Source organism: Rhea pennata, chromosome 2, assembly GCF_028389875.1.
Source record: "Rhea pennata isolate bPtePen1 chromosome 2, bPtePen1.pri, whole genome shotgun sequence".
In the NCBI taxonomy this organism is placed as follows: Eukaryota; Metazoa; Chordata; class Aves; order Rheiformes; family Rheidae; genus Rhea; species Rhea pennata.
Window position 1 is genome coordinate 114,577,898 of NC_084664.1, and position 27,680 is coordinate 114,605,577.

A 27,680-nucleotide genomic window follows, 5' to 3' on the forward strand; every position below is an offset into this window, starting at 1 on the left:
ATTTGTGCAAGCTATTGTACATGTAGTATTCGGTCATTCAAAAATCTCAAGGCACTGTTTTGTCAGTGTATGTTAGTGATGTTATGCATCGTTTTCAGAAACATTCTGGTTTTCATTATTCAAAGAGCCAGTTAACTATTAGTAATCTGCTTCACGTATGGCAATATTTTCAAAACAGATGTACTTTCTCTTAATTCTCTTGTAGATTAAGAGCAGGATTATGTGATCGCTGTGCTGTAACGGAAGAACATATGCGGAAAAAACAGCAAGAGTTTGAAAATATCCGGCAACAGAATCTTAAACTTATCACTGAGCTTAGTGAGTTTTATCCATGTATCTGAAAACAATTTGTAAAATAATGCTTTATGAATTTCTGTGAAGCCACAGAAGAATCCCATCACACCAGGCAGTTTGTAGCCAGTTCATTTTGAAATAGGGAGCTAGTGCATATGGGAGAGGAAAAAATAGAGTATTTGTTCTAGTGAATGTCTGGGTAAGGTTTTAGATGACAAAAAGACAGAATGCATCAAATCTTTTTATGAAGAAAGATGTTAATGCTCTTTTTATCATTAATTATTTTGTAACACTGAGTCATCTTGCCTCACCATTCAAGAACAAGTAGGCATTCAGTGAAATTTTAAATTCTGGGAAATGACAGACACAAATTGGCTTTTCAATGTTTGATTAAATTATGGAAATGCTAAATTCTGTATTTAATGTAGATTGTATAAAATTTTCAGGGCTATTTGTGTATTTATATCAGGAATATTCATAATTCATAATCATAATTCATTCTGTGTTTAATGACAACAACATTACAAACAGCCTCTAAATTAAGCTCTGGGCCTTAAAAAACAGGATGATACCTCTGTTGGATACAAATGATACTGACCACAGTCTGACAGAATGTTAGACTTCTATGAACATTGGGTTGAGATCTGTGACATTTTACATGTGTTGCCTCGACAAAGCAAAAAGGTCAATAAAGTATTATCCAGAGGTTAAAAAAAAAAAAAAAAAGGCAACAAAAAACTCAGAATAAGAAAATGAACATTAAAATGAACAGGAAAGGTGGGAGCTTTCATTCCACTAATTTGAGACAATATGGAAAAAAAGACTGAAGGTAACAGAATAAGTGACAGAATAAGCTTGTGAATTGTACACAGAATGAATTGAAAATAAAATCAAAGATTTCTGACTAACATTTCTTTACTATTAAATTCCAAAATATTTAACCGTTTTTTTTTTTTCAGAATAATTTTTTCTCTCTCTCCTACTAGTTGGTTGTTTCTGTAGTTAGCAATAAATTCTAATTATTTTGTTCTTCATATGCTTCCTTCACTCTGATGAAGCTGTTTTGACCCTGGAGTTGTGTGACCAATTCATTCATCTATATAGCCTAGTCATATGCACATGGACAAAAGTAATTCACTGAGTGGAATTAATATTGTAATTCAATAATTGTGATACCTTTGCCTTTTTTAGCAATCATTTTGTAACCTTTTTAATGACTAACTTGAAAAATAATTTTGGTAAACGGTTAGATGCATGGGGTTTGTGGTTTTAGAATTGATTCTGTTTTTTTAAAGGACCTAGCAAAATCAAATGTAACATGTTGTTACCATATGTGCACTGATTTTTTTTTTAATATAAATTGCAGTGAATGAAAAAAACAACTTACAAGATGAAAATAAAAAGATATCTGAACAATTCCAGCAATTACAGAAGCAGTTGGAGTAAGTTGTGGGGTTTGTTTTTGCTTTCCTCCTCCTGCTTTGTTCAGTAACAACTTCCGGAAATATAAATGTCAGTTTTTAATTCCTTAAAACCTCAGTTTACTCTTAGTATATTGTCAAATGATAGTCTACGGCCACTTTGAATTAAAAAGGGAAAACTAGCATCTTGCTAGTGTGTAGAAATTTTGTTTTTAACTGTGCATAGTTTTTTTCTTTCTTTTTGTAAAAGGTGACAGATACATTTGTCACGGAAAATTCTGTTTTGACGAATGTTCTAAATTATTCTGGTCTTCGTGCATAGTAAAGCCTCTTATTCCCCTGCAGACACTTTGCAAATTCTTTCTTCCTGGGATAAGACTTTAGAAAACTAGTTTATCCAATAGATCCTAGGATCAAGCAATCCTAGGAGCTTTCAATACACTTTTGAAGTAAACTTAAAATTTTACAATGTAAAATTTACTGTGTTTTTTTTTTTAAGAAACCCATAAAAATAAAGAGCAACAAATTGACTATCAAATTGTAATTTGATATGATAGCAAGAATGTGCCATAGAGTTTTGTGATTAATATACAAATATACTCCACTATGTAAAGCAGAGGTAGTACTTGTTTCTTTTATAGCTGTGGTCTGATGTCACCTGAAATTTATTTTCAGTTTGGGTTTGGGTTTGGGTTTGGGTTTGACTGGAGGCAGCTTTATTTTGCAGCAGGGCAGGGAGGGAATGGAGATGGAGAGGCGAACTTGATCTGTGAGGCTTTTCCTGCATATAATTTTTTCATGTCTCCATCTGGAAGTTTGCTGAAAGCTTTTGTTTCATGTTTGAAGACATGAAGAAAGTTGCTGTTCTTGAAGTACACAGAGACTTCCACACTGGAAAAGACTTAGTCTTTCAGCTTTTTTTTTTTTTTTTTTTTTTTAATGAAGTAGTTCAGAGAACTTCACAGTTCCTAGTTTCCAGGAAAAAGTCTTCGATGATGCAGTAGGCAGATGTTGACTTCAGCTGTGAAGAGCAAGGGTTGTATACCATTCTCAGACTTGATGGAGTAATTGTGTATTTGTTGGTTGTGTCTGAAATCTTGGTTATATTATTAATTTTTCTTACATTGTGATGTTAAGATTACTGTATTTTCTAAATTGTTGCTTTCTTAAAACATGTGATTGTCCTACTTGCTACAACCAAAGCCCTTCATCTTGCTGACTTGGGATTTTTTTTAACCACTTAATTTTGTCCTCAGAGAGCAAAAGCAACAAGCAGTTGAATTGGAAGAAGGCATCATTCCAGATTCTCCAGTTCTGACTTCCTCATTTTCTGTGGCTAATCGTATGAGAAGGAAAAAAGAGAATAGGCATATCCGATACATAGAACATACACACACAGATTTGGAACGTGCTGAAAGCAACAGTGGTAAGAATATGGTATTTGTTTTTGTTTTTAAAATAAATTTTAAAGTTTTTGAGGAAGGACTAAAGGAAAAAAATAACATAAATATGATATTGGAAGGTAGAAAACTAAAAAAGCCTTACTAATCATCTTTTTATTTATTTTGGGGGGGGCTTTTTCCATTTATGCTATAATATATGAGCTTTAACAATAACTGTTATATTACTGATATACTTAAAGCTTGTCTTCAGCTCCTACTTAACCATTCCCTCCTCTATTCTTCATCCATGTGTGCATGCAAATATAAGAGTTTTCCAACACCTATCTCTTCTGCAACTTCAGACAAAAATATACTTGGGTTTGACTTGTGTGCATATCTTTATCACCACCTAGTGGGGAGTGAAATGTATGTCTTGGCACATTCAGCAATTATCCTGCAATCAAAGTGGTGCTACTGAAACTGATAGGTATCTAATTCTAGCACCTACATGATGTTCCTTTTTCTACTTCTGATATGGTATTTGCGTTTGTTTTGTGACCTTTAGTATTGTGCACATTTAATTTAATCAAATTTGGTTCTGTATGTCAATAGGAATAACTGTAATGTATTTTAACTGTGAGAAACATTTTTATGAAAAAGGGGACTTCTTGGTTGTATTTTAATGATGCACAGGAAATGAATTAACATGGTAAGAGCACCTGGATGATTTCTTGTGGAATAAAAAATATCTTTTTAAAAATATATTTGATTAGATGAAGATATAAGACTTGACTAAAAGTTTCTTTGCAAAAATAGAAAAGCACAACTGTGGGGTGAGGAGAGTGGATTATTTACACTATTTACTTTATGCCTCTAATTTTCTTGGTGTGAATCATTTTCTTTCCTTTCTAAATATGCCTGTTTCTATCCATTTTCTGAATTTTAAAAAAAAAAGCTACTAAATCAAACCAAAGTAAAATACCCAACAAAGAGACTATTAGTACCTATCACAGCATCTAATGGTTATGGAAAGCTGTTGGTGTCCAGCTGTAAAGAACTACACAGCATAAATAAGGTTGCTTGTTTCAGATATCAGGCTTTTCGTTTTTTCAGTACCTTAGCTGATACAGCGGATTATACTCCTGGACAGTTTATTCTTTAATCAGTAGTCTTGCTGCTATACCAAGAGGTAAATTGTAGACTGAATATTTGCTGTATGTGCACTCAGTATAGAAGGAGACATAATTATATATCAGCATTATTTTATGGTGGAAGCTGACTGGCTGGGATCATACCTGCAAGAGAAAGGATTATCATGAAAATTTTGTGAACAATTTGTCATAGTGATACCTCAAAATAAAAAGTCAGATGTGCTTAAATAAGTGGATATATTGACATAATAAAATTTATGTTCAAGTGCTTTTAAGATCAGAGTCTATATCTAAGCATAATTATCACAAAAGGCTATCTCATTTCACCCAGTGAAAATGTTTATACATCATCTTCTAGAGTTTGGAAAAATCCCACTCTGTTCCACTCAAGCAAACAGTCACCACGGAGAGGAGATATTAGTGGCAGATACTTGTGATCCACAGCTGTCTCCTGTGCCAAGTAAGTATATTAATACCTTCAGTTTTAATTCTTCTCAAAATAAGGACAAGATTTAGTAAAATCCTCATTCTACTGTCATCAGCTGTTGGGATTCAATTCATCGTCTATCTGAACTAAGGAGACAGAAAAGGAAATAATCTTTAATAGCAGAATTTGTGCTGAAATGCATACCCTGTAAAATTATATAATCTAGTGACTTAGCATCAGGACTTAAAAATCAAGAAATAAGAAGCCCAGTGCAGCTTTTACTACTGACTTGTTATATTTTGGGTTACTCATCCAATTATCTTATGTCTGATTTTCTAGCTGTAAATTTAGAATGAAAATATTTGAAGAATTGCATTTATCATCTGAAGTCATGTGTAACATATAGAAGTTCTTTTGTTAATTATTCCCTCTTTTGCAATTGTGAATTGGTATTGCTGTCTTAAGTCCTTCTTCAGAAACCAATCTTTGAAAGCTTATGTAACATTTCAAGATTTTTCTATGTTGTTGATATTTCTGTGAAATTTTTGACTGTAAGTGACAGGATTCTGAAATACTCATGTAGATCAGGGTTGTAATGATGGTAGTTCTTTTATTTCCTTATCATATCACTTCTCCCGATTTAGTCAACTGAATGATGTTAAACTCCTAAAAGAAGAGAGAGTGATCTCCCTCTTCTAACTTCAAAATTAGAAGAATAATTTTAAGTGCTACCTAGGAAATAGGCAACACAATAAATTCACTATAAATATACAGTACATGCTGTTCTCAGACAACTCATGCCCTGGATTGGGAGTTTGTAAAGCAACTTTTTTTTTTTTTTTTTTTTTTTTTTTTTTTTTTTTCCTGTATGTTAATTTTGGGAAGCTGTATCCAAATAAGAAGCATATCTCTCTCTGATACAGCTCTTCATTAATGTCAGAAATACTTTTTGTGTCTTTCTCCTCCCCTCACCACTTCTGGATTTGACTTTATATGGAACAAGTCAGCCCATTTCCATAATTATTAGATTTTAATTGGTGATCTTTTTAGTTCAGAGTTTGTAATATTTCTATGAGTGGAGTAGAATGTTAGAACGCATGCATAACTCATTAAGTGAACTTCCTTGTACCCACCAGATAAACAGAAGACTGGAGGCTATCCTGTTCCAAGACCATCTTTTAACTTGGCTGCAGTAGTGGCAGAAACAATTGGACTTGCTGTTCAAGAGGAATCTGTAAGCAATATTCCCGAATTTCTCATATAATCAGCTTTTTATGCCAGTTGTTTTGGAAAACGGTATTTTACTCTTACTTTAAAATTCTACAAAACTGTTTGGAGCCCAAATAATCTCACTCAGGTCTGCTTTTACTTGTTTATTACAGAATTGCTCTAGCAAAAAACTGTGCTAACATGTTCAAAGGGAAAGGAATTCTCACCCTGTAAATGACTTTTGAGTTTGACTAAGGGGGTGAACTAAACTTTAAGTCTGTCTACTCTATTTGTGCACTAATGCAAGTTTGAAATATTAAAATTACCTGGCGATGAGACAGTTTAGAGGCTTATATTAGATTATTAGATGTTTTTGCTTGGTTGCTACCATGAAGATGGTATTATGCATGCTACACAGATTTTTCTTATAAACAAAGGAAAACTTATGTCTATGTGTGAATTTGAATGAAAAAGTTTTTGAATTTCTGCAAGTTATCTTTAAAATTTGCTGGTGAAAATTTCATCTCTTTTTTGAACATTATTTTTCAGAGCTTTGAGAGATTCAGTATGAATTGGACTTTGGACTACTTATGTGCAAGCCTAGGATATTTATAATTTTTAATTCTAATAGTTTCTCATACCTCTTCTTTGTTTTGCTTCATCACCTGCAAGGAGTCCCAGAGTGTACTGAGTCCTCCCACCGCTAATATTGTTATGAACCAGGATCCAGAGAGCATGCAGTCTGAAGAATCAAGAAAACACCCAGCTTCTGAATCAACAAATGATAACAACAGTTTAGGGTGTGTTTCTGCTCAGTTAGAATAATATTGTTCTAAACAGGTTTAAATGAACTTCTGGGTTTAGTAGAATTTAAAGCTTTAAAGCAGTTTGTTTTAAAGGTATAGATTATTTTTTATATAAAGCTTCTTTCAAGTAAATAGGTTAGCATTAGAAGAAAAGGAACTATAAAATTGCAAAACTGGACTTTTTCTTCTCTCTCAAACTTTTGATATTGGCTTTTGATATACACGTTCCCTCCCTCACTGAATTTTTATTGAGAGGTATCTTCTGAGGCCCCTAAACCTGGGAGTAAGTGGCCTGGGGTGAGAAAATGAACAAAAATCTTTTCTTCTACTGACAAGATGTCATATTAGTGGGCTGTTGCTCTTTTCACCCTCTTCAGGGTGTTGTGGCCTAAAGTGGATTTCTTTAGCACCCATTTGTCATCTTGAAGGACAGGACACTACTTGAAGTGTGTATTGGAGTGTACAAGAGTACCTGAAAGAACCTTGCAGATTTTTTCTTCATTTGCAGAAGGTTAGAAAATCTGTGATTGTGCTGATAAGATCTATACAGAGACCAAGATAGGCGTCTGTATCAGCCTGTCCCACCTTTTTCCGTATGACTGCACTTAAAGGTGGGAAACCCTTTGATAGGTGAGATTCCTAGGTGGGCTTAATTCTGTCCTTGATTCTCAGCTGAATGTAGAATAGAATTTGACACCACACTAAAATAAAGGACTAGGATATTGATTTCCTGCCTTTTACAGTTCTTTTGGCAACAATACTCCTAGACCAAAAGTTTCCCTTTTCTTTTTCCTTCAGTGTTCAGTTACTACTAGCAGCTCTGACAGCTTTAATGTGTATCACCACAAGGAAACTTACGTCTTTTGCATATCCCCTTTTCTCCCTCCTCCAGCTCCTTGTGTGCACCAGAAAAATATTTCATCTTTCGCTGTATTCAGTCTTTCAGAGCCGTCTCAGGACTCTCAACCGCACGTTGACTGGGATTCTCAGGTAGCTTCTCCCGTTTTTGGAGCTTCTAGCAGTATGAAGAACAACTCAAGTACAAGTCATGCCCCTTGTATTTTAGATTCAGGATTGAAGCCTAATCTCAAAACCAACCCCTTCAACAATCCTTCCAGTTCCAGATCTCATAAAAGTAGATCAAAATCTGAAGATGTTGCTTTTGTTGCACCACTTAATCTTGGAACTGAAATCAACTCAGTGATCAGCCAGGCCTCTATCAATAGGCAAATGGTTGTGAAAAAGAATACTAATGAGGCTGGAACTTGCATTGGAAATGCTTGCGCAGCTAAAAATGAGGAGATCAAGATCAGTGATTTCTTTCTCATACATCATAAGCAGTTAGAAGGCAGATGTGCTAAGAGAAAGAAAGCTGAAGATGAGCTTGCAATTAACTGCGAAAAAACATCCTTCAACAAAGAGAACTCTGTGCCTTTCGAAGCAAAGATTCAGCTTGTTAATGGAGAACATACAGTTGATAAACCTTTGGATCTGTCTGATCGCTTCTCTGCAGTTCGTTGCCAAGAGAAAAAACAAGGAAGTGAAGAAACCTGTAAAAATAGACTGAAACAGGTGACTCTGCATGATGTTTTTTCACAGCTAGGGAAGTCCATTCCTGAGGATTCACCATCCATTCAAAATGCCAACAGTGAGAGTTGTTTGTTTGGCAGAGATTTACAAGAGGAACCTTATGTACAAGGGACAATGATGGGAAAAACATTCTCAGATAACAAAAAACACATCCAAATGAAAGAAGATGTCCCTCCCTTCAAAATTGCACCACTGCTAAACACTGTAGAGACAGAACATCTTTTTGATGACATGAAGGTATGTTTTTTCTGTTTATTTTTTTCCCTTCTGGAATATTATTTTTTAAGTGTTTGGAAATGGTAAAATTGCAATATGTTGTTAGGTTGCCAGTGGCCATGTACCAAATAGAAAAAAAACAAGGACAGGACACGAAGAGTCTGAACCAGCATCTGTACTTCAACCAAACCCTTGTAGACTACCAAAAACTAAAGCACTACAAAATGAACAAGGTAACTTTATGAAAATGTTCCTTCTACCCTCTCAGTACCTGCCAGCGAATGCCATGGTTGAACAGAATTTTTCGTATCTTCTTTTCTTTCACAGTAATCACTTTTTCTGGTGTCCTTCAACTTAATTCTGTTTTTATTATCACCTCTAGCTTTTTGATCTGTATCATGATTTACTATATTTCATTAAGATTTTCTTCACCAGTATCTTCCTGGTATTCTTCTTCTGCTATGCAATAAATATGTTGCTGACTTTCAGCTTTAAACTCAATGGGCTTGCTGGTTTATTTAACACTGCTATTACTGTACACAGTGGCTTACTACAACATTTGAATAAAAGATATTGAAACAATCTCAGGAAGTTTGAATTTATACTGTCTACATCAAATGCTTTAAAACTGTACTTAAGTGTAAGGATAAACCCTGTTGTTAATGTTTATGATTCCTGATGATCTTTTAAAGAAATTTCTGCTCCTACTTACAACTGACAGGTTCTGTCAAATAATCTCCCTTGCAGGTGTTGCATCTTCTTTACTGTAAGTGATCCCATTGCTAACATTTGAATTTTTCCAACTGGGATTGCAGAATCACTGCTTCTGTACTCCTTAGCTAACCGTTACACTGCATCCTTTATTTAGAAATACTTGAGAATTAAAAAAAGTCAGTTGTTCATGTTGTCATGTAGCTAGGAAGCTAAACCTCTACCTCACAGATGACTCTCCTGGTCACTGTTCCAGAGATGACTCTAATGTCTTTAACTTTTGTGTTCTTATTGATCTATCCAATTTTAATATTAGTTCATTTACATAGTAGACATATTTTTACTGCAAGAATATTTATTTACTTCATACAAACACGTAGGAGTAATGTGCTTCCTAAATATGACTCAAAATTATTATTATTACTCATTGCTTCTGAATCTTTAGATAAAATATGATTTATCCCAGATTAGTAGGCTTATCATTTGAGAATAATCAATCCTTAAAACTAAGGATGAATTGATTAAAAAAAAAAACACCTTATGATTTAGATGTTATTGGATGCTGGTGACAGAGTTTGATACTGATTGTTTGTCATCTTTGTCATATTCTCTGCATCCAGAACTTAAAGATAAATCTTCTTTAGAAAACCTTCAGTGGAGCATAGATCCAGGAGCTGACCTTTCACAGTACAAAATGGACATTACCGTGGTTGATACAAAGGTAATCTACCTTTTTTGTAACAAGTCTGTATGATACACAGCATTGAAAAAAAAAAAATTCAAGAAGTACCTTTTTTCTAGGTAGACCAAAACCACCACTTGCTAACAAAAATCTGAATTCAGCTCACTTGATACATCAATTTAACTCTTAAAATATTTTGTTTGTACATAGTGCTGCAAGTTATTTTAAAAAGTTCCAACAATCATCATCTTGTATTTGATAAACTTTGCAGGCAGATACTAAATATGAAATTGCTCCTTTTTTTTTTTTTTTTTTTTTAAGACAGGTGTTCCAAGTCTCTCTTTTTTCCTGTGAAAAACGTTCACTGTGATACCACTTTATGTTAAGCAGTGGAAGATGTGTAAACCTTGCATGCAGCTTGACTGTTAGAAACAACAGGGTTGCTGAGAATTTTCCTGAGCTGTATTTCTGTATGCTTCATCGATATTTTGAGTTATTCTGTTACCTAGTTTCTGCATCTTTATCATGAAAGTACTACAGCAGAAAATATAGCAGAAAAAGTGTCAAAGAAGTTGCAATAACTGACATGAAAAGGTTTTCAGATGCAAAGCATGACACTGAGTACATCAGTTACATCTAAGTGCCGTTATCTTATGTTTGCTTTGTTTATTCAGGATGATTCTCAGTCAAGGACTGGAGGGGAAGGTGTTGATATGGATTATACGTATGTTAGTGAAAGTATGCTATTAAAAATGAAAAACCAAGAGCAAAACCAAGAAAGTAGTCCAGGTAAGACTTTTTTTCCTCTTTCATGTGCTTTTTTTGGAAGAGGAAAGAATATTATGTACTACTTTCCTCTGTGTGTATAGATAATAGAGAATGGTTTGCATTATAAAGCACTGATGTATTTTTGCAGATTGCAATGATCACCTAGCCTGCTTCCTAGTAGAATCGGTGGCTTTTTTTTTTAACCTAAAATAGAGTGATAGGATTTATTGAGACAGAACTAGTATCTTTCCTTTTAACATTGCTTAAGTTGTTAAATATTAACCGTATTTTATTTCTGTTTTCATCTGCAACAAACATGCTTGCAGGACAAACAAATTTGGAAGCTTGCTGTGTAATCATATCAGACTTTCTGTAGAAAGACTAATTTCATTTTTTATGAGACATAAATAGAACTAGTACATTTAAAATAAATCCAAATATGTTTCTATCACACTTACTGTATGGTATCTGGTGATTTATGGCTGCAAAGCAGTGACCTCTAAGGGTGTGTATATGTGTTTCTGAAGTACATGCAACTTGATCACATTCCTGTAGTTTATCTCCTACCCGCAGAAGGTGTATCCTTGTGCTTGGATATCTCCATAGTTACAACAACAAAAAAACTGTGTGTGTAATATTAAGATTAAAGATAATCAAAGTGATTTGCAATTAATCAGCATTTACCAATGGAATCAAAGTGTCTTTATGAAAAATAAGTAAGCGTTATCCGTATTTAAAAGATTGATAAAAGAACACAGAAAAAATAAACATATCAACAACGTTAAGTTAACCAGTACTGGAGCTGGAAGTAGGTATCTGTTCTTTTGATATGCATTCAATCAAAATATATAAAAGCATTGTTTTGAGCGTTGTTAAATTGTTGGGAGACAGATTTGGATATTTATTATGGTTTAGTTTGTTTGTTTATTTATTTATTTATTTATTTATTTTAATAGGAGGAGAAAATAAAATGAATGATACCTTAACAGAAATGTTTGATCGGACAAGCCATGAAGAATATGAATCCTGCCTAGCAGAAGATAGTCCATCTGCATATGATGAAAAAGAAACTCTTCATGATGATGAGCAAGATAAAGAAAGAGCAGCAGCAAGCAAGAAGCTAAAGAGTGGGTTTTTTTTTTTTTTTTTTTTTTTTTTTTTTTTTTTGTCTTTGTTAGACTGGTCAAACTACAAGAGCTGACTTGAAATCAAGCTTGGTTCTCTTGGATCAAATAAACCATGAGCTCATTTTTCCAAAGTTAATGGGGGAATTCATCCATTGCAAGGACATAATATAAACCACTTTAAAACATATTTTAGGAATTCATTTATATAGCCACCACACAAATATGGTAACGGTGATGGATGTTAATAGGGGCTGTACAGCAGAATGACTCTTAAGGGAAACACTAGATTTTGTCTGGGGTTTACCTTCTCTCTTTCTTGATTTCTTAGTGTTCTGTATTTTAGTCAACCATTCTTTTACTGTTCTGCTCATCTTTCCTATTCTGCTTTTACTGTTGTCTTCCTGCTTTTCCAGTTATGCTTTTTGGTTACTGGTTCATTCAATTCTATACTATTTTTAGTATCTGATTGAATCTTCTGCCTCAGAGCAGACTTTATATGTCATCCTTGTATTTCTTAATAGCTGGCTAATCATTTTATAAACACGTCTCCAGGCAGTTTGTTAAAACTTATATGACTGGTGGATTTTTTTTATTTCTGCATATATATTTACAGAATATGAGGATAAACAAGATAAGACCAAACAGAAAGCTTTTGTGGAGCCCTACTTCAAAAGTGATGAAAGGTAATGTTGTTTGTTTATTAATATAGGCATTTTAAGATTGTTTTTTTTTCCTTCCCCATAGAGATTTTTTCCTTCGATAAAGTAAGCCTGGTTTTATGCAGCTTACTAGCAGCTATAGGTGTACAGGTGGCTAATCTAGTTATTTAGGTAAAAGCTCAGTAGGAAAACCCTATAAACAGTTTGAGAGGCATGTCCATCACATTAGCTAAAAAGGAAGAGATTGCTACTTTTGCTTTTTATAACTTTATTAAATGCAATATTTCATAATCTGTGCTGTTTTTTATAGTTTTGTGGTCATGCAGGAGTTTACGATCAAAGAAGCTATGGGTTACTAATCCAAGTAAAAATATTTACTTATCTCTTGTTTTTTTGCCCCTTTCCCTAGGCAGTAAATCAAGAATATTTAATAACTATACCTCTTAATACTATGTCTGTTGCCTTTCTGTACAATCATAATTGGTAACATGAATCTTCATAATGATATTAAACCCTTCTATTAAATAGTTACTGGCTTATTTTTTACCTCAGCCTGTGTTCTGTTTGTAAAGGAAAAAGGATTTTTCTAGTGCAGCTTTGAAAAAGAAAACACAAAGTTGAAAACAATCTGTTAGCCCCCCAACATACATTCCTCTTTCAGTAATCATTGCAATAACTTCTGTTCCATGTAAAATAAGTTTATAAATTAAAAAAGATATATTTTTGAGTAAATTAGATATAGTAATTATTTTAGACCTATGAAAAGCCAACAAAATCTGAGACACATATCTGTCTAAATATCATATGACATTAAAAAACATCCTGAAACTCTTTTGCTTATAAAAAAAAGTCTTGTTCAGATGTGAAATGGAGAGTGGATGGATATTGCAGGCATTCTGTGATTTTTTTTTTTTTTTCTTTTCTTTTTCTTTTCTTTCTTAATACTCCTTTTCATTGTGTTCTCAAAAAAAGGAGGGGGGGGGCAAAATTTCCAGATTTGTAGCGCAAACAGATCTGATATCATACAAAAACATTTTTGCTTTTCAGAAAGAATACTGTGTTAGATTTTCCTCATATTGAGGTCATTCGAAAGAAGGAAGAAAGAAGAAAATTGCTGGGCCATACTTGTAAGGAGTGTGAAATAGTAAGTAGTGCTCTAAATTTTGGTCAGTCTTGCATTTCAACTCTGCTATTATCAAAGTTCTAAAATGCTGTTGAAATTAAGAATATGATTACAGCATTACCAATACATAAAGTAGCAAAGAAGTAAATGCTGTTTACTAAGCTATTTACTAAGCTTTTTTAACTGTAGTAACTGCAAATAGCTTAATGTCTTGATTTCTTTTTTTTTTTTTTTTTGTCTTACATCTGTTTGAAGATTGAATCCGTGATGTGAGAAGTTTCTATAAGATTTTCATTATTTAAAAAAAAAAAATACTTATATTAGCTAGTCAGAGAATGATTTACAAGCCTCTAAATATTAGCTCAAAAGCTTTACTAAAATTTTAAGCTGCTGAATTAGGGAATGTTTTTATCTTCTCCAGCCATCCTAACCAGTACAAGTATTGTTTCTGTATGTCTTGGTTTGCTTTTATTTCTTGTGTTCTGAGGTGTCTGTATTTTCAGATAGCTACACTGGCATAGATGCAAATGCGTATGTATGTGCAAATGCTTACAAAAATATATACAGATTTTTTTAAAAAAGTATAAGATTTTAGGTTTTGCATTACAAGTTTCCTTTTTGTTACTCTAGCAGCTCTTTCCTCTCTTTCATAGTACTAAACTGCTTTCAGATGCTTTGTACAGATATAAAATACTGAAATTATTAAATATGTAATAAGAACATGTTTAATTTGCTTGTTAATAGCCTAACTAACTCCAGGCTGAAAGTCTATGATCATGATGACATTCCATAAATGTGGATTAATGACTGAATAAGAGATTCTCTCTGGAGTCTTTTCACTTAATTTCACTTAACATTTTTCTTAGATCGTTCTACTATTCATTTTATTGTTAAGTCATATTTAGTTAGCTGAAGACTTATTAGAATATATTCCTGAAAAATTGCCTTGATAAATCTCATTAAATAGAAATTATTGAGTTTTACAGTCAACTATAAATACCATTTTCAAAAATATGTTTAATTCAGAGTTTGAAAGAAAACAGGATTAAAAGAAATACTTGAGTCTATTTCTCGGGCCAAGAGCTGTATTTTAACTATTTTAATTTCCTGTCTCTGCAAGCTATAGATCTTCTCTCAGCAAATCCAGTTCTTGTCACTTTCTGGCAAGTTAATTAAAGTGGTAACCATGATATTTGGAAACATTTGTAGCCTCTATTTTACAATACTAGATTTCTACATTAAGCTTTAGAAACTATAGGCCGTTCAAGACAAATGTCTCGGAATGTGTGGAATGCTTGGCTCTATCATTGCACCGTAAGAAAGCTAGCTTTGAATGAAATGCTTATGGAAAAAGGGAGTATTAGACAAAGCACAAATGATGTTTAAAACATCTTGGCTTACTTATTAGCCATTATGGTTTTGAAAAGTCTCCAAAGTCTGAGGAAATATTTAGGGAGTGGATAGAAATCAGTAAATTGTTTCTGGCAAGGCACTGCAAGCAGTTTATTTTGGGGGTGGGCAGGAATTATTTTCATTCTGAGAAGAGTGAGGGATTTGACTTCTGTACCTGCTTAGCAAAATGATATTTAAGTCCTTTACATCCTAATCTTAAAACTTTGTGGAAGCATCTCATTCACTTTTCTGCATAGAATCTCTGATAAGATGTCTTGCTATGTTTTGTATGATGACTTTGTAACATGATCAAAGAAAGATTATACGCAGGAATTACTGGTAGCTTGTAAAAGCAACATTTGCTAGTGTGGATATTCAGTCTAGCTAGATTTTAAATAAGCAGGAGAATCAGATATCTTTATGTACAGTTAGATTACAGAAATGACTCTAAGTGACTTTGCAAAGAGTTAATGAAAAGTATTTTAAGAATCTGTAATTTTCTTGAGATTCCAAGTAAATGTAGAGCTCTGTAAACAGTTCTTTACAAAGAAGATACTGCGAGATGGGATTTTGCGTATCTTTTAACATAAGGAGAAATGAAGCTTGAATGTTTGAGGGACTGTAAGTGCTATGGCTAGAGAGATCAATGTTAATACTTCTCTGATCTTGATCTGATCATCATTCAAAAGGCTAGAAAATGTCTGACAGGTCTTTTTACTTTTCTATTTAGCAAACATATGTTACTCTTTCATTCTCTGTCAACCTCAGTACATTTCTAAAGGAGCCAAAATAAAAAAACAGTGACTTTTTGATTTCTATTGAATAATTACTTAGACTGATTATTGATTTATCTTTTTATTTTCTGTTCCTGCAAGACTTTACTGTATTTTTTTGTTTCATTCACTATAACTTTTTCCTTTAAAGTCTAAAGAAAGAATGCAACACACTGCAGATTTTTTTTAACAAGGTGTTTTCTAGAATTCCAAGCTGTCTAAAGGACAAACATAAAGCCTACTGCTAATTATCTTTAAATAAAACTGATGTTAATCTGACTGGTTTAAATATGGACTGCAGAATTTTTATAGTTAACTCTGTTGACTTAACACCTTGTCATTTTTGAGCTTTATTAGTGGAAACTGATATGTACTTAGATGATAATTACCTATTCTACTTCTCTCATCAATCTCTAGATCTTCCATTTGGTGACACAGACATTTTTTCATCTGGTCTTTGAAGTCTAGTTCACTAACAGTGCCTCCTCCCTTTATGTGACTCAATCCATGAGCTGCTGATGTCCACTTTAAAATTTCCTGCTTGAGGGAAGTGTATAAGACAATGGCAAACACTTTAAACTTTTTAAAGTTTGGTCACATTTACTAATTGAAAGAGGTTTTACTGTTGGGGCTGTATTGGGCTCAGTGCACAAATATTTTGTAGAACTTTTACTAGGGGCTCATAACCATTCCTGATTGTTTTTTATAGAACGTGCAGTTCATTCTACCTTACATACGAGGGCTTTGTAGAAGACAGACGAGTAATCTTGTATCTTGGATACATCCTGCTAACAAACTGAATCTCTGTTCTTGACCAGGAAACCCATATGTTAGATAAAATTCCTGTACTAATGAGGGTTTTTAGAGGAAAATATCTTCTGGTATCAAACTTTGTAACAAGACAAGAAATTTGTATTGCTCTTTTGGGGGGAGAAAATGTACCTCAGTTTCAGGCAGAGCTACACTTCCTGTAGTCTACAGAAACATTAAAACTAAAGAAAAAAACCCTCCACCTTTCTTCCCAGTTCGTGCAGTTTTGTCACTGTTTTCCCTCCGTCCCTCCGATTGTGATTACTCTTATCTAAACAATCGTCAGTGTGTGTATGTACATGTCCATCCAGCCATCTCTCTCTATATATGTATATATATCACTGTCTTGGGGAACAGGATTTTTATGCCTATTCTATAATTCACCTGACACCTATAAAGAAAAAAGGAATCTATTGGTGCGCTTTAATGTTCCAAATAGATAGGTTTTCTGTGATCTTTCTACCAGTAGATGGAGAAAGGTAGTAAACTCTAACACAAATGTTCTACTCCTTTCCAATCTCCACTCCAAATCACTTTCTAACTGACTGAATGAGGTTTGAAATTGTAGTTTGCCTCTCTGGATCACAATACTGTATTACTTTGGTAGAATTGTTTTATCCCTTTTATGAGGGCCAGGTTGCTTTTGCAATCCAGACTGAGACTTTCTGCTTGCCACTTAGATCATATGGTGCATTCAGCTTTAAAAATACTTCAGTACTATATAGTGTGTTGGTTCCAAATTGCTATTTTGGGGAGATGCTAGCTAGAATTACAGTCTAAAACACTACAGAGCTGCACTATAAAAATATCTTTTTGTGATGCTGCACATGGGAACCAGCCTGCAAAGAAGTCTGCAGAGTATACACTTCTCTCAGTGCAGCCTTTAACACAGCTGACAGATAAGAGAATGGGTATCTAATTTACTACATACTCTGGAGAATCCCCAGCTGGCAGATAGTTCCTGGAATCCCAGTGTCAGTCAGCATATGTTTAACTAGCTGTTTTCAACACTCCTAATTTGAGGCTAATGAACCAGGAAGCATTTTTACTTGTCTGCTGTAGATACTGTAAATTTAGATACTGTGAAGAATTTTGTAGCATACGTTTTTGCAGCAAGGTTTTTCATTTTTTTCTATTTTATTTGCAAATGCTAGAGTTTAGACTATTCATTAGATAATTCCGATCTATTTCAACCCCTATGCTATTTAGCTTTATAAAATTAATAACTAAAACTTTTGACGTAAGTAATTATACGCATGCACAAACTTAGTACATATATTATGTTAAAAGATATAACTCTAACAAATAAAACATTGTAGGGTTTTACTTAATCTATCAATTCAGTAAACTTTAAAGATGTGTTATCTGGCCATTATCATAACTCTTAGCTATCCTCACCAACATATTTAGATAACTGTGTTAATAGGCAGTGATTGATAATTTCATTGTGTAATGCAGTAACTTGTTATGTATGAATTTGTTAACTTAGAGTTTTTATTTTCTGACATTTAGTATTATGCAGACATTCCAGCAGAAGAGAGAGAAAAGAAACTGGCTTCCTGTTCAAGACATAGATTTCGCTACATTCCTCCAAGTACACCTGAAAATTTCTGGGAGGTTGGATTTCCTTCCACCCAAACTTGTGTGGAAAGAGGTTTGTGCATAAAATGGCTTATAAAGCACTTTTCTTGCAGCTGATTCTTTCTAAAATGGACTCCTGAAATTATCTCTGTTTCATAAAGCAGCCTCTCTCACACAGTTCTGTTGAGCTCATGCACCTATCAGCAATCATTACTTTGAACAAACACTGCCTTTTTAAGCAGCTTTTAGAATACAAAGCAGGAAGGACTATAAGGAGGATTTTCTCAGAGCCTAGATAGACAAGGTGGAAAAAATGAGATTTTCAGAGAAATTAATTAAAATCCTACTTGTCTTTGAATCAAAGCAAGAACTTTTGACATTTTAAGAGACAAAGCAGAGGGATGGCACTTACTGAAGACAGGTACCATTTTTGAACTTTGTCTGGATCTTTAGAGCTCCCTAGTATCACATAATAACTGAGAGGCTGAGATTAAGGTATGATTAAGTAATTCTTAATACATATACCCTGACTATTAGTGAAACTCAGAAGCTAGTTTTTGACTCCTCCTCACAGAGAAGTGTGTTCTTCCCATAAATAATTTTTGTGATGCCTCTGGAACTTGGAGTAAAATGTAGTTTTCAATAATGACTTAAAAACCTATTGAGTTTATACTATACTGTATGAAAGTTTCTTCAGAAGAAGTGAAATTTGGATGTAAGGAGTCCTAGATTAACTCTCTTTGAGTTACTTGCATATTAACATATATGTTATTGGTTATGAAATGTTAATCTTTGCTTATTTTTCTCTATTCTTGAATAGTTTCAGGTCAGGTATAGGAAAATTTAGCCAGGGTCTTGTGTGTGTTCTTGTATAGTAGTGTTAGAGTATCATCCTTAATCTTTCAGAATAGAGCCTTTTTTTTTCTTTTTTTGAGACTTATAAGAGCTGTATGAGGTGTATAATAAATTTTAATCAAGACGTACTGAGTTGAGTTAATTTCATTTGAACCTGTGGTTCCAAGGAATATGAGCATTTCAAACATGAAGTTCAAAATGTTAAGCCTTTCCTGTTGTGGGGGCTGGATTTCTTGTTGAAGCCCTAGTTAAGTTTACCATTCTTAAATATCTATTCAAGAGTTTTACGATGGTTAGTAGGCTGTTAAGTACCTTTGGGCTTGGTTAGTCTTCAGGAAATGGTTCATTCTTTGCCATAAATTGTGTGTAGCATCATGTATGGAAAATTAAATCCTTCTGTCCATGTAGCCTGCACCTCAGGAGTGCTGCTGAATTGCCACTTCCCCAGTAAGTTATCTGCTGTCTCTTGTGTATGCAATCAGGTAGGACTTGATTAAGAATTTCTAATCCATTACTCCTTTATCTTAGACAACAGGATGGAGAGGGAGAAATCTCAACACCGTAGAGCCTACTCTGGATCTTGATCATTATCCCTTCCAAGATGACCAAATCTTAGTCCTTCCTTTTCCAGCCTGATTGTCCTTTACTGTTGCAGCCAATGAGAAAGCTGGTCTGAACAAGCCATGTCCATTTACAACTTGAAGAGATCAAGATAACCTGTTAGGGAGACTGTTACCACCTGTCTGGGATCTGCTTGCAACCTTGTTAAAACTAGTTTCCTAGCTGCCTCATTGTTCTGCTGAAGCAACAGCTGTTTGGTTGTTTGTGGTCCTCAGCAGGATATCAGAGGGAGACTTTGGATCTCCCCTGTCTTGGCAAAGGCCGTATTATACAAGAGTACAACAAGAAATCAGAAAACAGAAAGTGAAGATACACATTCAGAATGATAAGCAATTGCAGTTGTCACTCCAAAGTAGGGGATGCAGGGCAATGTATTTTCTGTCTCTTAATGGTATCTAAAGCAATTATATTTTAAATAATTGAGAGTTGAACAGAAAGCACTTTTCCAGCTATGAAGTACAAATCTATTATTCTTACTTCAGCAGATGTTAGCGCTGATAAACAGTAAGGGTTTGACAAAAGACAGATGCTGTAACTGATTTGCATAAAATTTCTGCTTACTATCAGTGTTAGCCAGGTTGAGCATATTAAGAAAAATGTGTAGAAAATTTCCACATCAGAGAGCAGCTCAAGGTGTTTTTGATCCATAGGTTACTATTTGGCTTTTTCCAGGTGGACAGTCTTTAATAAATAAAGAATGCTCTTAAAACAGAGGGCTGTACTATTGAGACTGATAAAGCACATATGCCCGAAGTTTTCTGCGAAAGAGTAGAGAATACATTTTAAGTGATTTTTTTATTAAGCAACTCAGCTTGCAGTAATTTTATATTTAGTTTTATATTTTTTGTTCTTAGAAAATCTTTTATAGAAAAGAATGAAACATGCAATTTTGCTTTAACTAGATGAACAATTCATAGCCTCTTTTCTCTGTAGATTCAATATTATTTGTTTGTATTGCATTGCTATACAGTCACTTACTGGAAAGCAGCTAAATGTTTTCATTAATGATAGATTTGATGGAATGCACCCTGATATCTCTTAACTTTTTCTCAAGTGAGAACCATTCCCAAAAGAAAAAGAAAAGTCAAATTATTTTTTTGAGAGCAAACAAAAAAATGAAACTGAAGTTAAGTGTTTTTATATGTTGTATTTCTTAACACAGATTTGCTCTTATTCTTTTAAGGATACATTAAAGAGGACCTTGCTCCCTGTCAGCGTCCAAAGAGACGGCAGCCTTATGCTGTAATGTTTTCTCCAAAAGGCAAAGAGCAGAAGACGTAAATGATGGAGAAATATGGCACAGCAGCCTGAGGGATATCTTTCCTGTCCTTAGATATTTATAGTTAATATGAACTTGAAATAAAGAACTGTGTTTTCTACAACAATAAATCATTTCATTAGGTATGTAAATTTTATAAAATTCTTTTGAAAATCTGAAGTATGTACCAGGAAGCAAAACTATTTAATGTAAGTTTGTTTCATATTTTTGTTAATACATTTTGTATTAATTTTTGCAGCTGCCAGACAGTGAGTCTCTCATTTTTCTTTTTGAAGTCAAGAGCTAAAACTCTAGCAATTCCTTTCTAAACTTTGTGTCAGTGAGTAACTGCTTTGAAATCCCTGAGATCACAGTTGCTCATGCAAGATCTAAATGTTGCCTGTCAATGGGAACAGAAATGCAGATTTTGTAGGGCGCTTCCATTTTGCACTGGATTTTTTTATATATATATATATAGCTTTCCTCTTTTGGCAATAGTTGTTATATCTACTTGTAATAAAAATGTATTAAATATGAAAGGTATCGATTTGTTAATAGTTTGGAGATGTAAAAATCATTCAGTCTAAGCCTCTGTCTTAAACTTTTGGTGTTAAATATATAGTATCACATTTTTCTTGGCATTTAAATTAGAATATCTATGCGCTCGCTCTCTCTCTCTCTCTCTGATCTGTGTGTATTCAGTTACATTGATATGGGAATAAGTGTTGTTACTTTTAAATTTGGATGACAGCTATGCTTGGAGTTTTACTAGGTGATGACCACTGCTGTCCACTAGACTACAAGGCATTCTCTAGAGGCATTTTTAATGAGTTCTGGTAGCAAGGAGTATAGGCAGTTTCCTACTGGCATTTGCAAAGTAAGTGCATCGAGCATGACTGGACAGGGCAATGGTTTTATACAGGCAGACCAAAGACTGTTAGAAGATACTTGAAAGAAATAATCCCAGGTAAGGCCCAGCCGTCAAGGAAGTTCAAACTTTTTTTCCTTCACAGCAGGTCCATGCTATGCTTTTTTGGTGATGTGAAAGGGCTTAATTAGATGAAAATCAAGACTATTTTCAGGAGCATCTGTTATTACAAAATAATGCTGCAAGGGTATAATGTAATGTGCTTTTTAATGTTTAGTGTTTGCAGGAAACTTTTCCACATCAGTTTCAATTTCTTCCTCTTTTTTTCTCCACTTCCCTTTCTGCCAGTATGCCTGCGGGCAAGGTTTTCCTTTATTCCCCCAGTTTAATCCTGGACACTCTGATTCTCATGCAAAGGCATAAATTTTTAGCATGCTGTATCCTCCAAAGCATAAAGTAATAAAACTCTTATTATTCTTTTCCTACATATAAGGATATATGTCCAAACAGTGTATAGCCAGGGATTGTCTCAACCAATGAATTCTGTTTAAACAGAGATCATAAAATAGGCAACTATTTAAGTGCATACATAATTTTCATATGTGCACACATATGCATACATACTAAAAAATATATATGCTTAAGTACTCTAGGACTAGGACCATGTAGTTCTATGTGCAGTTACATAGGAGTGACAGTAGGCTATGCTGGAGGAGAGATTATTGCATATGCTTAAAAAAACCAACTGTAGACAAATTTAATTGTACCACTAACTAATAAAAAATCCTCTTAAGATCATAGGCCTTGCAGAAGAACAGAAGGTGTATCATGAGTCATTGCCACCATCCTGGCTCCTTAGTCCATTGATTTCCTTTAACCTCTCATAGGAGTATCCTAAGGAACAGCAAAGGCAAAAAGCCAAATAACAAATGAAATCTTCAGTTGCTTCCATGTATACTGAAGCATGTGACACTAAATGTTTAGCCACTGTAAAGGTCTGTTTCTTAATCAAAGTTAATCAAAGAACACATGCAAAGGTAATTCTAGTTTCCTGAAAATTAGAAAACTTGCTGCCAAAAAGGTAAAATTCTTGCAGGTATCTTGCAAACTACTAAAAAGCAACAGTGAGATGCTTTGAATAAATACACATCCATCAAAAAAGAAAACTGCAAAGTGACAAAATATGCTGGAGCCTACATTTAAATAAAGAAAACCTTTAAAAAGTAGCAATTTGGCCCACTAAAGGAAAGTAGAGATGCACTGTAAAAAACCTCAATATTTTACATTTTTACATTTATGATGTAAATTACATCAAATGTAAAATTCATTATAAAGTTATGCATATACACATGGGACAGGAAGAGTTTCCTGAAGAATTAGAATTAATTATAAATCTTTTTTTAAAAGTATCAGAGCAAACCTTACATTGAGTTAGAGTAAATGAAGAAAATGTAATGGGAAAGTTTAAAGATAACGCATCAAGAAAAGCTGGAATTTTTAAACTGATGTTCATTACAAAAGTGCTTAAGAGCCTTTCTTTGCAGAGAGGGTCATGGGAGCTGTTGCAAACTGAAGTGGCAGAAAAGGTCGATGAGATGAGTGTCAGCAAAGTTGCAGAAGCTGGAAGGTGTTCCCAGGGATTGAAAAGGCAGACAGGAAAGTGCTAACCCAACTGTGGCCTGGACCTTGCCACTTAAAACAGCTTTGATGTTTGAGGAGTAAAAAGTAACAATTTTTCCATCAGCTTTAAAAAGGACTCCAAGGAGCTTCGTGGAACTGCAGCCTGATTAGTTTTATGGAGCATTGGAAGCAGTGAGCTAACTCTTATTTGCAGACATAATGGATAAATGCAAGGGGAAGAGTCAACATGACTTTTTGAAGGCAAGTCATGCCTCCAGTCTTCAAAGGTGTCAAAGGGTGGTTTGTCTGATGCTTGTAGTAGAACCAGCATGTCACAGCAAAAAAAGGAAAGGTCCTCTCATAGGTTATGCTTACTGAAAGGACTGGGAGGAGGGGGAAGAATAGGTACAGCCAAATCACCACAGTGGGATGAAGTGATAGTGGAGTTCTGCTAGAACCTGTTGTCTTCGACCTGTTTCTAGGTGTTTTGAGAAGGGCTGGAGGGCGAAGTGGGAGAGGGCTAAATTGTTCGCTGTAAAAGAGACACGAGTTAGACTAGAATATAGAAAAGAGGGCCAGAGGGGAGGTTTGCAAAGCAGAAGGTAAGAATCAGTCTGAAAAGGAGACACAGGAAAGGGGTCTGATAGATGACAGTCGTGAAATGTAGAAACAATAAATGGAAGGACTGCTCACTAAGGGACCTCAGGTAGCAGGTTCAGTTAGAAGCAAAACGGATCATTTTCCTGCGTAATCCAATACCGTCGAACTGCTACGGGATATTATGGATACCAAAAGTTTAGGCAGGTTAAAAAATATATAAATATATGGCAGAAAGAAGTCATCGAGAATGTGTTAAGGATACTACCTCTAATTCAGGGGTTCCTAAAGTTTAGTTTACAGGAAGTTGGGAGACTATTGTAGAGGAGGTGTCTGCATTTCAGTATGTCTCTCCCAGCTTGGGCATACTTAGCTTCGTTATGTTCTTGATATTGCCAAAATTCCACAATACATTTGCTAGCGAATCTTACTATTTGAGGTACTCTTTCCTTTTCAGTGTGTGCTGTGCCCCAACTTCTGGTCTGCATCTGTCGACCTACAAATGGGTTAAGAGTTCTGTCACCAAATGCGCAGCAAATACCCACATGCTATGTTGCTGTAACACTTATGTTGAAGTGTACCATAGTTCAGGCTCTGCCATTTGATAGTAACATCTACGTACTCCAGAGTTCGCTACTGATTCAAATGAAAAATACAAAAGAGAATCTGCAGAGGTTCTCAGTACATAAATGTGCACAACCTACCATCAAATGAGTATTTTATCAATACACCTATTTTCGAAAGGCAATTAGTGTCTGTGAGGATAGTAGAACTCCACCAGAGGGCAGTAAGTGACTGTTTTTACAAGTAATGCAGCCTCAACACTATTCCCGCTTACTTCGCTCTTTTTCGAAGATTTCAGTGACCTTTAAAAATTTAGATCTTTTTCTAGGATCTTGTTCTACTGCCACAAAAAATACTTCACTACTCAAAATCAGATTTCATCTTGAAAAGTAAAAGATCAGACAATTTTAAAAAAATCACACGGAAACAAGAATAGAAAGGGTTAGACTACATGAAGGACTGATTTCCCTTTCAACAAGAAATTCCTAAGGAAATACTAGAAGTCTGAGAAACTTTTTATGTACAAAAACAAGAATGAAATTAACACAATTTAGCAGTTCAGTTACAAATTTCTAATTGCAATAATTTCTAATTACAATTTCTAATTACAGCCTGCCTATATTTTTATCATATCCTTGCAATAACATTTATTTTTTGCCCAGAGGAAAAGGAAGAAGAAAGAGAGCCAGTCAAACCCAAACAGAAAAAATCCACTAAAGAGTAATGTAAAGACCATCACATTCAGAAGGCACATTGGCCTTTGTTCCACCACAGCACTTTGCCATCGCGGTCAGCAACATGGTCAGAGGGGTGAGCCGTGTTCCTCATGGTGAGCTGGAAGTAGTGAGCACAAGAAAGAGAATTCCAGGTCTAAACTGCAAGTTGAAGTGGGTTAGCATATATCTGGAGGAGACTGGGATAGTTGGCTGAAAACAACTACCCTTTAGTTTCCTGTTACTGCCTGTGACAGTGAATTGTGATTCGGATGTTCTGCCTGTTGCCTTTACAAATTAAGGAAAAACTTGGGGTAATTAATGCTAGGATTTGTGTGTCTTTTTTAAATCTAATTAAATGAATTATATATTAATTTAAATATAAATTATATATAGCTATATAGTGCTACCACATTAACTATAACTGGGATTTAAAAGATTTGACCTTCCCATAGTAGCCTCATCCCACCTCTGTTTACAAGATTCTGTCATAGTAACAATCCCCAAAGAGACAATAATATCTAAAAACTGATCTATTTGATGTCATGAAAAGCTACACCCACTGGAATGGGTTGAAGTGGTTTCTGGAAGTCATCTTTTCTTAAATTGGATCCGCAGTTTCACCAAAGCTGCTTCTGTAATACTGGTGTACAGAGTGTTGTCCCCGTGTTATTAATGATTCTTAGCATATATTCAAGTTTGTGATATTAAGATACTGGTATGGGCCTGAAGATGGTGCAGATCTCAAGCTGGTTGTTCCCAAGAACATAAAGATGGCAGTCGACAACTTGAGCATGTGCGGGGCACTAGCTGTCCTACCCACAGGCAGGGCTCAACCCCAGAAGCACGCTGTTCATCCTAAGTGGTGTTTCTTGGGCTGCCAGGAGCACGAATCAGATTGTTACTCAAAAGTCCGCAGGGTGGCTGCAAGGCCATCTCAGCTTTTAATTCGTTGTGCTTTTTAGCTTTGCCTTTCTCAAGCAGGAAGAATGCATGGCACGTGCTGAATAAAGCGGGAGAAAGGCAATGTCTGCCTGCTGATTAATCAAAAACAAGGTACAAGAGAACAAAATTATTCCTTTTTGTAAAATGAGAAGAGCAGAGAGAGAGGGTGGTGAGGTGCTGGCTGTAGATACATCATGAGGTATCAGTAGACTCTTCTTCTTAGTAATAATCAGTAATAAAATCAATCTGGTCTCCTCAGCCCCAGTTCTCAAAGAAAGGGTTTATGTTGTATTTGAACAAATCAGTTATGGAAAATTTGGAAGAAGGAACCATGATATCTTTCTCTTCTGGGTACTAGTACAGACAGACTGCTCAGTCTGAACAGATTCACTCTTTACCTTGCTCTTGCACAGAATAAGTATAAAATTAACAGAAGCAGCCTCTGTGTACACATAGGAACAGCTGACTACCCAGGGAGGCAGCAAAACAGTTCAGAAAGAAGCCCAAAGTTCAACGTGAGGGAAGATGGGCTGGGTTTTCTTGATGCCCATTTAGAACAGTTTCATGGGATAAAAAGAAATGCAAAGCTCCAGAATTCCTCTTGTTTCTCTAGTCTGCACTTTGCGTGCAGTCTTGGAGGACACGTTGTCTTCCTGTATGTGTCCAGCACATGGAAAAACAACATGCTGTAGACTATATAAACAGTGTTGTCTTCTGTGAATTGTTTTATAGATTACGAAGTGGTATGTCAGCACAGCTTGGGTTGAACTTCATGGTTGTATGAGTACTATATCTTAGAACAAGGACGTAATATAAAAATACACAATGCTTTTTGACCATGAAGTTTGAAATTACAGCCACCATAAATATAGATAAATCTCTTGTCCCTTGATGGTCATACAAATACATGATTTTTTCCTGGGTTGTAGCTGTGTCTTCCTTCTCCCACCCTTTTAATACAGAAGAGAGGCCTATTTAAGAGGTCTATTTAAAAGGTAACTTGATAGAGGAGAGGTCTAACTCTCCTCTTTAGACTATCTCTAGGATACCCTCATGGCTAGGTATTTGGCATCCAGGGCACCTGCTTTAGATACAAATATCATCACAGCGGTACCACGTGGCTCCCAGACGGCTGGGACGTACTCCATGACATACACTCTGAGGAGAGGCTCTGGGATTCTCTGCTGAAGGACAGAAATGTCTCCCCAGAAGTAACTATTGTGGGAGACAACCTTACCCAGTAGGAATTTTGAGGACATTTGAAGACCATTTGGCCATGGGTGTATTTTATCTGCATTCCCACTGCAGGGGGAACAAGGCTATCAGATTTTAATTTATAGACCAGGCTCATTTTTAACATCCAGTTATATAAATTATTTGGAGCTTGAGGGAGAGAGGGGAGAGAAGTTTTTTGTTACAGAAGGGAAAGGTGATTTAAGCTGAAAGCACTGTATTTACCATGAAGATGCGTCCTTAAAATAGAATACCTTACCTGATCAGAATACTCTCATTTTGTA

General features: G+C 34.9%; 1 protein-coding gene across 2 annotated transcripts in view; it reads left to right on the plus strand.

Moving 5' to 3' along the window:
• The window catches only part of RBBP8 (RB binding protein 8, endonuclease), a 37,137-nt gene extending 15,778 nt beyond the window's left edge, over positions 1-21,359 (plus strand). For both annotated transcript variants that reach the window (XM_062568132.1, XM_062568131.1), the window contains exons 5-19: positions 206-318; positions 1,661-1,736; positions 2,972-3,141; positions 4,607-4,708; positions 5,812-5,909; positions 6,557-6,684; positions 7,629-8,517; positions 8,603-8,729; positions 9,828-9,928; positions 10,564-10,678; positions 11,614-11,784; positions 12,398-12,467; positions 13,491-13,587; positions 18,054-18,195; positions 20,782-21,359. In XM_062568132.1, the coding sequence (XP_062424116.1) occupies positions 206-318; positions 1,661-1,736; positions 2,972-3,141; positions 4,607-4,708; positions 5,812-5,909; positions 6,557-6,684; positions 7,629-8,517; positions 8,603-8,729; positions 9,828-9,928; positions 10,564-10,678; positions 11,614-11,784; positions 12,398-12,467; positions 13,491-13,587; positions 18,054-18,195; positions 20,782-20,879 (2,497 nt within the window). In that variant the 3' untranslated portion in view covers positions 20,880-21,359. The remainder of the gene's footprint in view (positions 1-205; positions 319-1,660; positions 1,737-2,971; positions 3,142-4,606; positions 4,709-5,811; positions 5,910-6,556; positions 6,685-7,628; positions 8,518-8,602; positions 8,730-9,827; positions 9,929-10,563; positions 10,679-11,613; positions 11,785-12,397; positions 12,468-13,490; positions 13,588-18,053; positions 18,196-20,781) is intronic.
• Positions 21,360-27,680: the final 6,321 nt, after the last annotated feature.